We start from the raw sequence: 13,016 nt of genomic DNA, 5'->3' as shown, positions 1-13,016 counted from the left end.
GAGATTGAGTGGGACCCCTGTCTCATTGTCCTTGACTGCAGGGAGCGACATAATACACATCCATCCATCTACGTATCTCCAAACGCTCTGCCCTCTCTCTCTCCTCTGCTTCTATTCAATCTCTCTCACTCTTTCATCACTCCCTCTCTCTCTCTATCTCCACCACTCTCTATTTCCATCTCCACCTCTCTGACTATCTACCTCCTCCCTCCTTCGATCGCTCTCTTTTTCTCTCTGTCCTCCCATGTCTCGCTCTCTCCCTCCATCTCTACCTCTCTACCTCTCACACCCCCCTCCCCTTGAACTAGGTTGATGCTCAATCAGATATGCAGTAAAACAGCAACAAAGCAATGACCTCAGGTTGCAGCTCCATAATATTAAATCAAAGGAGAGGAGGGGAGAGCATTACAGCTTTTGTTCACACACTCAAGGAGAAACACATTTCCCAGTGCTTCTGCAATCTATCTCTGTGACACGGTTGTTTCGTGTGAAAACAGCTCCAGACCAAGGCTGTGACCCCTGACCTTTCTGTCCTGATGGAATACTGAGATCCACCAAGGGTCATTCAGCACAGATACCATACATACACAAACGCATGCAGGCCAAAGAAACACATACACACACTGAGTATACCAAACATTAAGAACACGTTGCTAATATTGAGTTGCATCCATAGCCGCAGGAAGTAGTTTGGAGGTGGTGCTGTGTTTTTTTTTATGGGGGGGATGAGCAAAAAATAATGACCGTGCTGAAGACGTCTATATCGGTCCGCGAATTCAGGACTAGTAAAGGGCCAGCGCACTTTTGTGATTTTGTTTTTAAACTAAATGTATTTGAGTGTTTACCAGCATTTGTAATTTGAGTTTGATAATTTTCTGTACAAAACAGTTAATCTGATAATACTTGTGGAATATACAAATACTTGCTTCATATGCTTTCCAGTTTCTTGAAATACTTTGCAAATGGAACTTATTTTTATGTGAAAAATGAAATGGTCTATTCATTCCTTTTTAGTAGACAGCCTCAATTCGTCAAGGCATGGACTGTACAAAGTGTCGAACGCATTCCACGGGGAAGCTGAACCATGTTGACTCCAATGCTTCCCACAGTTGTGTCAAGTTGGCTGGATGTCCTTTGGGTGGAGGACCACTCTTGATACACACGGGAAACTGTTGAGCGTGAAAAATTCAGAAGCGTTGCAGTTCTTGACTCAAACCGGTGCAACTGGCACCTACCACCGTACCCTGTTCAAAGGCCCTTACATTTTTTGTCTTGCCCATTCACACTCTGAATGGCAGACATACACAATCTATGTCTCAATTGTCTCAAGGATTAAAAATCCTTCTGGATTCACCTGGTCAGTCTGTCATAGAAAGAGCAGGTGTCCTTAATGTTTTGTATACTCAGTATACATGCGTGCGCAAACACACACACACACACACACACACACACACACACACACACACACACACACACACACACACACACACACACACACACACACACACACACACACACACACACACACACACACACACACACACACACACAATGAGAAGGACACATACCCTCTAAGGGAGCGTAGCTGAGCGGACCGGGCTCCTCTGGGAAAGAACTGTGAGCCAATCGGAGGAGAAGGAGGAGAAACGTGAGGGGAGGGGCCATGGTTGTCATGGCAGCACAGCACGGGCACTAGAAAGGGAAAGAAAGAGAGGAGAGAGAGAGAAGAGAGAATAATCAGTAACCAGTCCTATAGTTGCAAATCACACCGTACATTATATAGGTGGTGTAGAGAGATATTGATTGCAATAGGTTGCATACACGGGCACACACACATGTACGCATGCACGCAGGCAGGCACAAATGACCTGGCACCTAAAGTATGGTCCACAGAGCAGCGTAGACTGGGGAGAAGGCTGGATCAGAGGAGCAGGAGACTAAATGATGCCACCAATCTGGCTTTAGCGCAGTGACCATTGTGCCAAATGAAATGCAATGTGCTATATTGTTTAGAATGGTTGTCCCAACATTGTTGAGCATTTCCATGTGACCATAGTGTCCTAAGACATTTACCACATTTACCAGTCCTATATAGAGAAAATGTTGGTAATGTACTCCATAGAGTCCAATGCCTTGTAATGTACTCTATAGAGCCCAATACTTGGTAATGTACTCTATAGAGCCCAATGCTTGGGAATGTACTCTATAGAGCCCAATGCTTGGGAATGTACTCTATAGAGCCCAATGCTTGGGAATGTACTCTATAGAGCCCAATGCTTGGGAATGTACTCTATAGAGCCCAATGCTTGGTAATGTACTCTATAGAGCCCAATGCTTGGTAATGTAGTCCATAGAGCCCAATGCTTGGTAATGTAGTCCAAAGAGCCCAATGCTTGGTAATGTACTCCATAGAGCCCAATGCTTGGTAATGTACTCCATAGAGCCCAATGCTTGGTAATGTACTCCATAGAGTCCAATGCCTTGTAATGTACTCTATAGAGTACATTACAAAGAATTGGGCTCTATAGAGTACATTACAAAGCATTGGGCTCTATAGAGTACATTACAAAGTATTGGGCTCTATAGACTACATTACAAGGCATTGGACTCTATGGAGTACGTTACCCAATGGAGTACGTTGGGTAACTCTATGGAGTACGTTGCCCAATGCTTGGTAATGCACAACAATACTAGTCATTCAGTTGAGGCTCTTATCCGGACAAACTTCTCTTTCACCGCCTCTCTCACATACACGTATGCGCACGCACGCACAGCACGGCACGGCACGGCACGGCCCACACGCACGCACGCACGCACGCACGCACGCACGCACGTACGCACGCACGCACGCACGCACATACGCAAACACACACACACACACACACACACCACACTGCAGGGGTGAAACAGTGAAATGTGGGCATCCACCCAGCAATGCATCAATCAACACATTGCTCTTTATAAAACAAGAGCTGACTTACTGCCACACATAAATAATGAGAGAGATTGGCTGACACTCTCTTAGCTAAGGTATCAGGCGCAGGGTTGGGCTCAGCTCCATTTCAACTCAGTCAATTCAAGAATTTTATTGAAATTCTTTATGAAAAACTTTACAGAGGGAAAATAGTAGAGACATTTAATTTCATGAATGATTTTTCTCTAATTGTAATGAAGTTGACCCCAGCCCTGCACAGAGCTACAGCTCCACGTACTCAACAACAGCTCTCACCCACTGCTGTTTCACGCCTCTACCATGACTGGAGATGGATTCAGTGCTATGAAGATAACAACTTCTCTTTGTCTGGGGATAATAATTGAGGGATATACAGTGCCTTCAGAAAGTATTCACACCCCTTGACTTTTTCCACATTTTGTTGTGTTACAGCCTGAATTTAAAATAGATTACATGTAGTTTTTTTCTCACTAGCCTACACACAAAAGAGTGTGCAAAGCTGTCATCAAGGCAAAGGGTGGCTACTTTGAAGAATCTCAAATATAAAATATATTTTGATTTGTTTAACACTTTTTTGGTTACTACGTGATTCCATATGTGTTATTTCATAGTTTTGATGTCTTCACTATTATTCTACAATGTAGAAAATAGTCAAAATAAAGAAAAACTAGTAGGGGTTTCCAAACTTTTGACTGGTACTGTATGTAAATGAGATATTTCTGTATTTCATTTTCAATATATTTGCAAAACTGTCCAAAAATATGTTTTTACTTTGTCATTATGGGCTATTGTGTGTAGTTTGGTGAAACATTGAATATATTTAATACATTTTGAAATCAGGCTGTAACACTCCAAAATGTGGAATAAGTCAAGGGGTATCAATACTTTCTGATGGGCACTATAGGAGGGACGATGGAGGAAGATGGAGGGAGGAGGGAGGATGTGAGGAAAGGACAGGGGAGAAAAGGAAATGAAAGGAGAGAAGAGAAGAGAAGAGGAGAGGAAAAGAGAGGACATCAAAGGAAATTAAAAGAGTGGAGGAAAGGAGAGGGGGTAGAAAATATCTTGAAGAATTTTTATGAGAACGTGATGGAAGCGTGGAGAGAGCGATACGATAAGAAAAAGAGGCATATAAACGGGTTGGCTGACAACATCACGAAAATGATGTGCGCATCGATGTGGCCGGAAAGCGTGCGTTATTATGATCCTGAATGGTCAGATAGCTAGCAACAATGACAAGAAGCTGCCATGTTGGGAATTGTAGTTGTCTCATTTCAGCTCATTACACTGTTTCTTTAAAAACATATTTTTATACAGTGCATTTGGAAAGTATTCAGACACCTTGACTTTTTCCACATTTTGTTACATTAAATTCTAAAATTGATTAAATTATTTTTTCCCTCATCAATGTAAACACCATACCCCAAATGACAAAGCAAAAACAGATTTTTAGAAATGTTTGCAAATGTATTTCAAATAAAAAAAACAGAACATTATTTACATGAGTATTCAGACCCTTTGCTATGAGACTTGAAATTGAGCTCAGGTGCATCCTGTTTCCATTGATCATCCTTGAGATGTTTCTACAACTTCATTGGAGTCCACCTGTGGTAAATTCAATTGATTGGACATGATTTGGAAAGGCTACACCTGGCTATATAAGGTCCCACAGTTGACAGTGCATGTCAGAGCAAAAACCAATTGAAGGAATTGTTCGTACAGCTCCGAGACAGGATTGTGTTGAGGCACAGATCTGGGGAAGGGTACCAAAACATTTATGCAGAATGGAAGGTCCCCAAGAACACAGTGGCCTCCATCATTCTTAAATGGAAGAAGTTTGGAACCACCAAGATTCTTCCTAGAGCTGGCCGCCCATCCAAACTGAGCATTCAGGGGAGAAGGGCCTTGGTCAGAGAGGTGACCAAGAACCCAGTGGTCACTCTGACAGAGCTCTAGAGTTCCTCTGTGGAGATGGGAGAGCATTCCAGAAGGACAATGATGAAACCAATATTGAACTCTTTGGCCTGAATGCCAAGGGTCACGTCGGGAGGAAGACTAGTCAAGAGACTAGTCAGGATCAAGTGAAAGATGAAAGGAGCAAAGTACAGAGAGGTCCTTGATGAAAACCTGCTCCAGAGCGCTCAGGACCTCAGACTGGGGTGAAGATTCACCTTCCAACAGGACAACGACCATAAGAACAAAGCCAAGACAAAATAGGAGTGACTTCGGGACAAGTCTCTGAATGTTCTTGAGTGGCCCAGCTAGAGCCCGGACTTGAACCCAATCTAACATCTCTGGAGAGACCTGAAAATATCTGTGCAGCAACTCTCCCCATCCAACCTGACAGAGCTTAAAAGGATCTGCAGAGAAGAATGGGATAAACTCCCCAAATACAGGTGTGCCAAGCTTGTAGCGTCATACCCAAGAAGACTCAAGGCTGTAATCGCTGCCAACGGTGCTTCAACACAGTACTGAGTAAAGGGTCTGAATTCTTATGTAAATGTAATATTTCAGCTTTTTATTTTTATAAATTTGCAAACATTTCTAAAAACCTGTTTTTGCTTTGTCATTGAGGTATTGTGTGTAGATTGATGAGGGGGAAAATATTTTTATCCATTTTAGAATAAGGCTGTAATGTAACAAAAAGGTGTCTGAATACTTTCCGTGTGTGTGTGTGTGTGTGTGATAGATATATATATATATATATACTGAACAAACATATGAACGCAACATGTAAAGTGTTGATCCCATGTTTCATGAGCAGAAAGAAAAGATATCAGAAATGTTCCATATGCACAAAAAGCTTATTTCTCTCAAATGTTGTGGACAAATTAGTTTACATCCTTGTTAGTGAGCATTTCTCCTTTGCCAAGATTATCCATCTACCTGACAGGTGTGGCATATCAAGAAGCTGATTAAACAGCATAAGCATTACACAGGTGAACCTTGTGCTTGGGACAATAAAAGTACACTCTAAAATGTGCAGTTTTGTCACACAACACAATGCCACAGATATCTAAAGTTTTGAGGGAGCATGCAATTAGCATGCTGACTGCAGGAATGTCCACCAGTGTTGTTGCCAGAGAATTTGATGTTAATTTCTCTTTAATAATTTTCATCCAATGTCGCTATTGAAAATTTGACAGTAAGTCCAACCTTCCTCACAACCACAGACCACGCGTAACCACGCCAGCCAAGGACCTCCACATCCGGCTTCTTCCCCTGTTGGGTCATCTGAGACCAAACACCCAGACAGCTGATGAAACTGTGGGTTTGCACAACCAAAGTATTTCTGCACAAACTTTCTGAAATTGTCACGCTCGTAGAAAAGGTCGGACCAAGGCGCAGCATGATTGGAGTTCCACATCTTTTATTACTGTGAAACTTAAACAAAACAAAAAACAAACTACTACAAACGTGAAAGCCGTAGTGCACAAAACACTAACACAAACAATATCCCACAAAACACAGGTGGGAAAAAGGCTACCTAAATGTGATCCCCAATTAGAGGCAACGATTACCAGATGCCTCTAATTGGGAACCATTCAACTCACCAACATAGAAATACAATGACTAGAACACCCCCCTAGTCACGCTCTGACCTAAACCCCATAGAGAACCAAGGGCTCTCTATGGTCAGGGCGTGACAGAAACCCTCTCAGAGAAACTCATCTGTGTGCTCATCGTCCTCACCAGGGTCTTGATCTGACTCCTTGATCTGTGCAAATGCTCCCCTTGAATGGCCACTGGCACGCTGAAAAAGTGTGCTCTTCACGGATGAATCCTGGTTTCAACTGCGTTGTGTGAGCGGTTTGCTGATTTCAACATTGTGAACAGAGTGCCCCATGGTGGTAGTGGGTGTTATGGTATGGGCTACGGACAACGAACACAATTGCATTTTATCGATGGCAATTTGATTGCACAGAGATACCGTGACGAGATCCTGAGGTCCATTGTGGTGAATTAATACGCCGCCATCACCTCATGTTTCAGCATGATAATGCACGACCCCATGTCACATGGATCTGTATACAATTCCTGGAAGCTGAAAATGTTCCAGTTCTTCCATGGCCTGCATACTCACCAGACATGTCACCCAGTGAGCATGTTTGGGATGCTCTGGATCAACGTGTACAACAGCGTGTTCCAGTTCCAGACAATATACAGCAACTTTCCACAGGCCACAATCAACAGCCTGATCAACTCTATGCAAATGAGATGTATCGCACTGCATGAGGAAAATGGTGGTCACACTGTATACTGACTGGTTTTCTGATCCACACCCTTACTTTTTTTAAGGTATATGTGACCAACGGATGCATATCTGTATTCCCAGTCATGTGAAACCCATAGATTAGGGCCTAATTCATTTATTTCAATTGACTGATTTCCTTATATGAGCTGCAGCTATGAAATTGTTGCATGTTGCAAATATATTTTTGTTCAGTGTATATATTAGGTGTTTTTATCAATGTCAATCAAACAAGAGATAGCAGTCACATGATTTGCACAGCAAACAAAACATGAGCAAGAAGGGGGGACTGATACAGCAGTTCAAGATACAACAATTAAGAAATAATATTACATGAGGGTTACCTAACAAAGGTCTTTGATGGTGGAGGTGGCATTTGACCAGCCCACTAGAGGTTTTATTGTTGCACCATGCAGTTTAGCTTTAGATTTCTCTAGAATAATAATGTTCAAAAAGTAAATTTTACAGGAAGAATTCAAATACATTTTTTACAATTGCCTTTTTGGCAGCAGATAGGGCACACATGGACATTTTCAATTTCATCTAATCCATTAAATTGTCACAAGTATTTCCCAGTAGAAACAGATCAGGCGACATAGGTACATTTACCGCTATCAACGTGTGAAGAAGGTATTTAACGTACAGTACCAGTCAAACGTTTGGACACACCTACTCATTCAAGAGTTTTTCTTTATTTTGACTATTTTCGACATTGTAGAATAATAGTGAAGACATCAAATTGATGAAATAACACATATGGAATCATGTAGTAACCAAGTATAAAAACAAATAAAAATATATTTGAGATTTGAGATTCTTCAAAGTAGCCACCCTTTGCCTTGATGACAGCTTTGCACACTCTTGGCATTCTCTCAACCAGCTTCATGACCCTTGAATGAGTAGGTGTATCCAAACATTTGACTGGTACTGTATGAATAAACTATCTTCTAATTTATCATCACTCATCAACATTAGAATTATAATTCCTAAAACCAGGTCTCAAACATGGATTACACTTGAGGCCCATGTGATTTCCACAGAGTTGGGTATGGCTGCTTTTTCCTGTTACGCTCCTTGCCTATGGAATAGCCTGCAGACTAAACTTAAACTTGAGACTCTTGTCCCCCTTGCCCATTTTAAAAATGTATTGGAGGATTTGTATTTTTGTATTGCTTGTAACTGCTTTGGTTAATGCAAGTTCTTGTGCTGTTAGGGGAATAACCTGTGTGTAAATGTAACAATCTGCTGCTGTATTTTTTTGTGTTATCTGTGATCATTTTGTTTGTCTTGTGTAATTTGTTAATCATTGTACCTAACCTGTATGTATAAACATGTATACGCAGGGCCCAGCTGTAAAAGAGACCTTGGTCTCAGCCTGTGTTCCTTGTTGTAATAAAAGTATAATAATGTCCAGAGATCAGAGACCACTGGATATTCCCAAAACATATGTACATAGGTCCCGACTGAACCAAGAGTGCAAGAGGGTCTGAATACTTATGTAAATAAGGTATTTGTGATTTTTATCTTTAATACATTTGCAAAAATGTCAAAAAAACTGTTTTCGCTTTGTCATTATGGGGTATTGTGTGTATATAAAAATATTTAATACATTTTAGAATAAAGCTGTAACGTAACAAAATGTGGGAAAAAGTCAAGGGGTCTGAATACTTTCCGAATGCACATTATAGATTTTTGTTAACAGCCATTGAATAAGAAATCTGATAGACTAATGTGTTTTATTAAAGCCTCAACGATGGGATGCCATGCAGCCTGATTAGTGGGATATAGACAGATTTTCAGAAATCTCAAATTGAAAAAAGTAATAGAATTAAAAATTATTTAGAGCCAGTCTACCAAAATGGGTCAGGGCGCTGCAGGGTGTTCTGGGTCATTTGTCTTTCCTGCACAATGTATACATTTTTTTGAAATATTGAAAAAGGGGGGAAATGGGAAGCATATAAAAACAATCTAAGCAAAGAAGAATGTTCATCTCAATCGCTGAAAATTTTACCCAGGAGTGTAATGTATAAGGGAGACCAATGGACCAAGTCCTCTTTCATTTTCCCAATAGCAGCTGAGCAATTGTCTTTAACGTTAGGTGGAAAATGGGGTGGATTTTGATCCCCAGATAGGTGAAACCCATTGGATTTGATTGGAGAGTGAGCGTTGTGAGGAGAGAAGACTCCTCGGCTGCAGGATTTAGGGGTATTAATATGGACTTGGACCAATTTACCTTATATCCCAAAGAGAAACCAAAAGCCTCAAATAATTTAGGAGCATGAGGTATAGAGTTAGAAATATCTGATAAGAAAATTAGAACATCATCTGTATACAAGGACATATGATGGACTTGGGGAATTGGGGATAATGGACAATCTTGTCTTGAGCCTCTTTGCACCCTCAACTGCGGAGAAGTGACGTTACCAGTGAGAACTCGAGAAAAAGGCTCATTGTAGAGAGTTTGAATCATGTGAATGAAAGAGGAGCCAAACCCAAAACGCTTTAACAAAACCATAAGTATGTCCATTTTAAGCAGTCAAATGCTTTTCTGCATCAAGGGACAGCACTGCACGAAGATTCTTTGGTCGCCGAGCTGAGTCGATAATATCAAGAAGACATTGGATATTATCGGAGGCGAGTCTGCCTCTCATGAAACCTGTCTGATCAAAATGGACCAAACCATGAACATGCTTCTCCAATCTCTTTGCCAGGACCTTGGAATAGATTTTAAAATCGCTGTTCAAAAGTGCTAAAGGCCTGTAGCTTGAGCATTCAAGAGGGTCCTTATCCTTCTTAAGAAGAAGAGAAATCAGGACTGTTTTTTGGTCCCGGTGGAAAGAAACAATTTTTAAAGAGTAGTTTATTGAATTTAAAAGTAATGGGCCAATTAAATCCCAATGAGCTAACAGGAGTTCTGGTGGGATACCGTCCAGGCCTGAGGACATTCTTTCTGCATAGACAAGGCGGACAATTTCAATTCATGGATAAACATGGGACATTCAAGTTCTTCGGCTTGTTGTGATGAGAGATATATCTCAAGGAGTTCAGATAAGAGGTTAGTAGATCAGGATGGAAAGAAGGTTTGGGTTTGTAAAGATTAGAGTAACATTTAGAAAACACCTGTTTACTGTAATTTGGGAGGGTGAAGAGGATAAGGTTCCTTTGCTGGTGTCGATAGAGGCTAGACGTTCAGATTGTTTAAGCTTGAGCACCAAAAGCCCACCATTCCCATCTGCATTTTCATAATTTGGTTGTCTAGAATTTATTTTTTTAGGGGGTAGATCAGCTTTAATATTGCAGATAGATTGTGGCTTCTATCAATGTAATTGTCTGCATCATTAACCAATCCCCCATACATAGTTTTTTGTAATTATATATAATATTTATTATTTTCCCCAAACCCTACCACCCTTCCCCTAATTGGAGTAAACTAATGGACAACAATAATGGACAACAACAATGTGGGGCAGCAGTGGGGCGGCAGCGTAGCCTAGTGATTAGAGCATTGGACTAGTAACCGGAAGGTTGCAAGATCACATCCCCAAGCTGACAAGGTACAGAATCTGTCGTTCTGCAAGGCACTTTACCCGTTGTTCCTAGGCCGCCATTGAAAATAAGAATTTGTTCTTATTAACTCACTTACCTAGTTAAATAAAGGTTTTTAAAAAATGTTGCCGATCACTTCCAGCTTATATTGTAGTCGGAAGTTTACACCTTAGCCAAAAACATTTAAACTCAGTTTTTCACAATTCAGTTTTTCACAATTCCTGACATTTAAAAGTCAGGAAGTAAAAATTCACTGTCTTAGGTCAGTTAGGATCACCACTTTATTTTAAGAATGTGAAATGTCAGAATAATAGTAGAGAGAATGATTTATTTCAGCTTTTATTTCTTTCATCACATTCCCAGTGGGTCAGAAGTTTACGTACACTCAATTAGGATTTGGTAGCATTGCATTTAAATTGTTTGACTTGGGTCAAATGTTTCGGGTAGCCTTCCACAAGCTTCCCACAATAAGTTGGGTGAATTTTGGCCCATTCCTCCTGACAGAGCTGGTGTAACTGAGTCAGGTTTGTAGGCCTCCTTGCTTGCACACACTTTTTCAGTTCAGTAAGATTGAGGTCAGGGCTTTGTGATGGCCACTCCAATACCTTGACTTTGTTGTCCTTAAGCCATTTTGCCAAAAGTATGCTTGGGGTCATTGTCCATTTGGAAGACCCATTTTGCAACCAAGCTTTAACTTCCTGACTGATGTCTTGAGATGTTGCTTCAATATATTCACATAATTTTCCTCCCTCATGATGCCATCTATATTGTGAAGTGCACCAGTTCCTGCTGCAGCAAAGCCCCCCCCACAACATGATGAAGTGAAATAATCTGTCTGTAAACAATTGTTGGAAAAATGACTTGTGTCATGCACAAAGTAGATGTCTTAACTGACTTGCCAAAATTATAGTTTGTTAACAAGAAATTTGTGGAGTGGTTGAAAAATGAGTTTTAATGACTCCAACCTAAGTGTATGTAAACTTTCGACTTCAACTGTAGGTCCTGGATGGCAGGAAGCTTTGCCCCAGTGATGTATTGGGCCGTACACACTACCCTCTGTAGCGCCTTACGGTTGGATGCCGAGCAGTTGCCATATAAGGCAGTGATGCAACCGGTCTGAATGCTCTCGATGGTGCAGCTGTTGAACTTCTTGAGGATCTGGCCCATGCCAAATCTTTTCAGTCTGATGAGGGGGAAAATGTGTTGTCATGCGCTCCTCACAACTGTTCTGGTGTGTTTGGACCATGATAGTTTGTTGGTGATGTGGACACCATGGAACTTGAAACTCTCGAACCGCTCCACTACAGCCCCGTCAATGTTAATTGGGCCCTGTTCGGCCCCCCATCTCCTGTAGTCCACGATCATCTCCTTTGTCTTGCTCACATTGAGGTAGAGGTTGTTGTCCTGAAACCACACTGCCAGGTCACTGACCTCCTCCCTATAGGCTGTCTCATCGTTGTCCGTGATCAGCCTACCAGCAAACTTAATGATGGTGTTGGTGTTGTGCTTGGCCACGCAGTCGTGGGTGAACAAGGAGTACAGGAGGGGACTAAGCATGCACCCCTGAGGGGCCCCGGTGTTGAGGATCAGTGTGGCAGATGAGTTGTTACCTACCCTTACCACTTGAGGGCGGCCCGTCAGGAAGTCCAGGATCCAACTGCAGAAGGATGTGTTTAGTCCCAGGGTCATTAGCTTAGTAATGAGCTTTGTGGGAACTATGGTGTTGAAGGCTGAGCTGTAGTCAATGAGCAGCATTCTCACATAGGTGTTCCTTTTGTCCAGGTGGGAAAGGGCACTGTGGATGGAGGGGGAGGGGAGATTACAGGAAATTGTGGGGTGTATTGGTGTTGATCCCCCTAGGAAGAGGTACCCTCAGATTGGACGATGGAATAGAGGTTATGTGATGGTTCACAAGCCTTTGGAACTACACTTGTAACGGCTGTCAAATGGAGTAGACCAAGGCGCAGCGTGGTTAGTGCTCATCATGTATTTATTTTACCGAGAACACAAAAACAGAGAAACAGAAATCGACAGCCAAACAGTTCTATCAGGTAAGCAATACAAAACAGAAATGAACCACCCACAAAACCCAAAGAAAAACAGGCTACCTAAGTATGGCTCCCAATCAGCGACAACGATGTACAGCTGTCCCTGATTGAGAGCCATACCAGGCCAAAACAAAGAAATACAAAACATAGAAAAAAGAACATAGAATGCCCACCCTAGTCACACCCTGGCCTAACCAAAATAGAGAACAAAACCCTC

General features: G+C 41.7%; 1 protein-coding gene across 1 annotated transcript in view; it reads right to left on the bottom strand.

The window, feature by feature from the left end:
* Window positions 1–13,016, bottom strand: part of LOC106569517 (semaphorin-6B) — a 75,245-nt gene that overhangs the window by 26,002 nt on the left and 36,227 nt on the right. The window contains exon 2 of the mRNA XM_014140952.3: window positions 1,569–1,692. Coding sequence (XP_013996427.1) covers window positions 1,569–1,692 — 124 coding nt within the window. The remainder of the gene's footprint in view (window positions 1–1,568; window positions 1,693–13,016) is intronic.

Source organism: Salmo salar, chromosome 14, assembly GCF_965601325.2.
Source record: "Salmo salar chromosome 14, fSalSal1, whole genome shotgun sequence".
Lineage (NCBI taxonomy): Eukaryota > Metazoa > Chordata > Actinopteri > Salmoniformes > Salmonidae > Salmo > Salmo salar.
The sequence above is the reverse complement of the archived record's forward strand: the minus strand, read 5'-3'. Positions and strand labels throughout refer to the sequence as shown.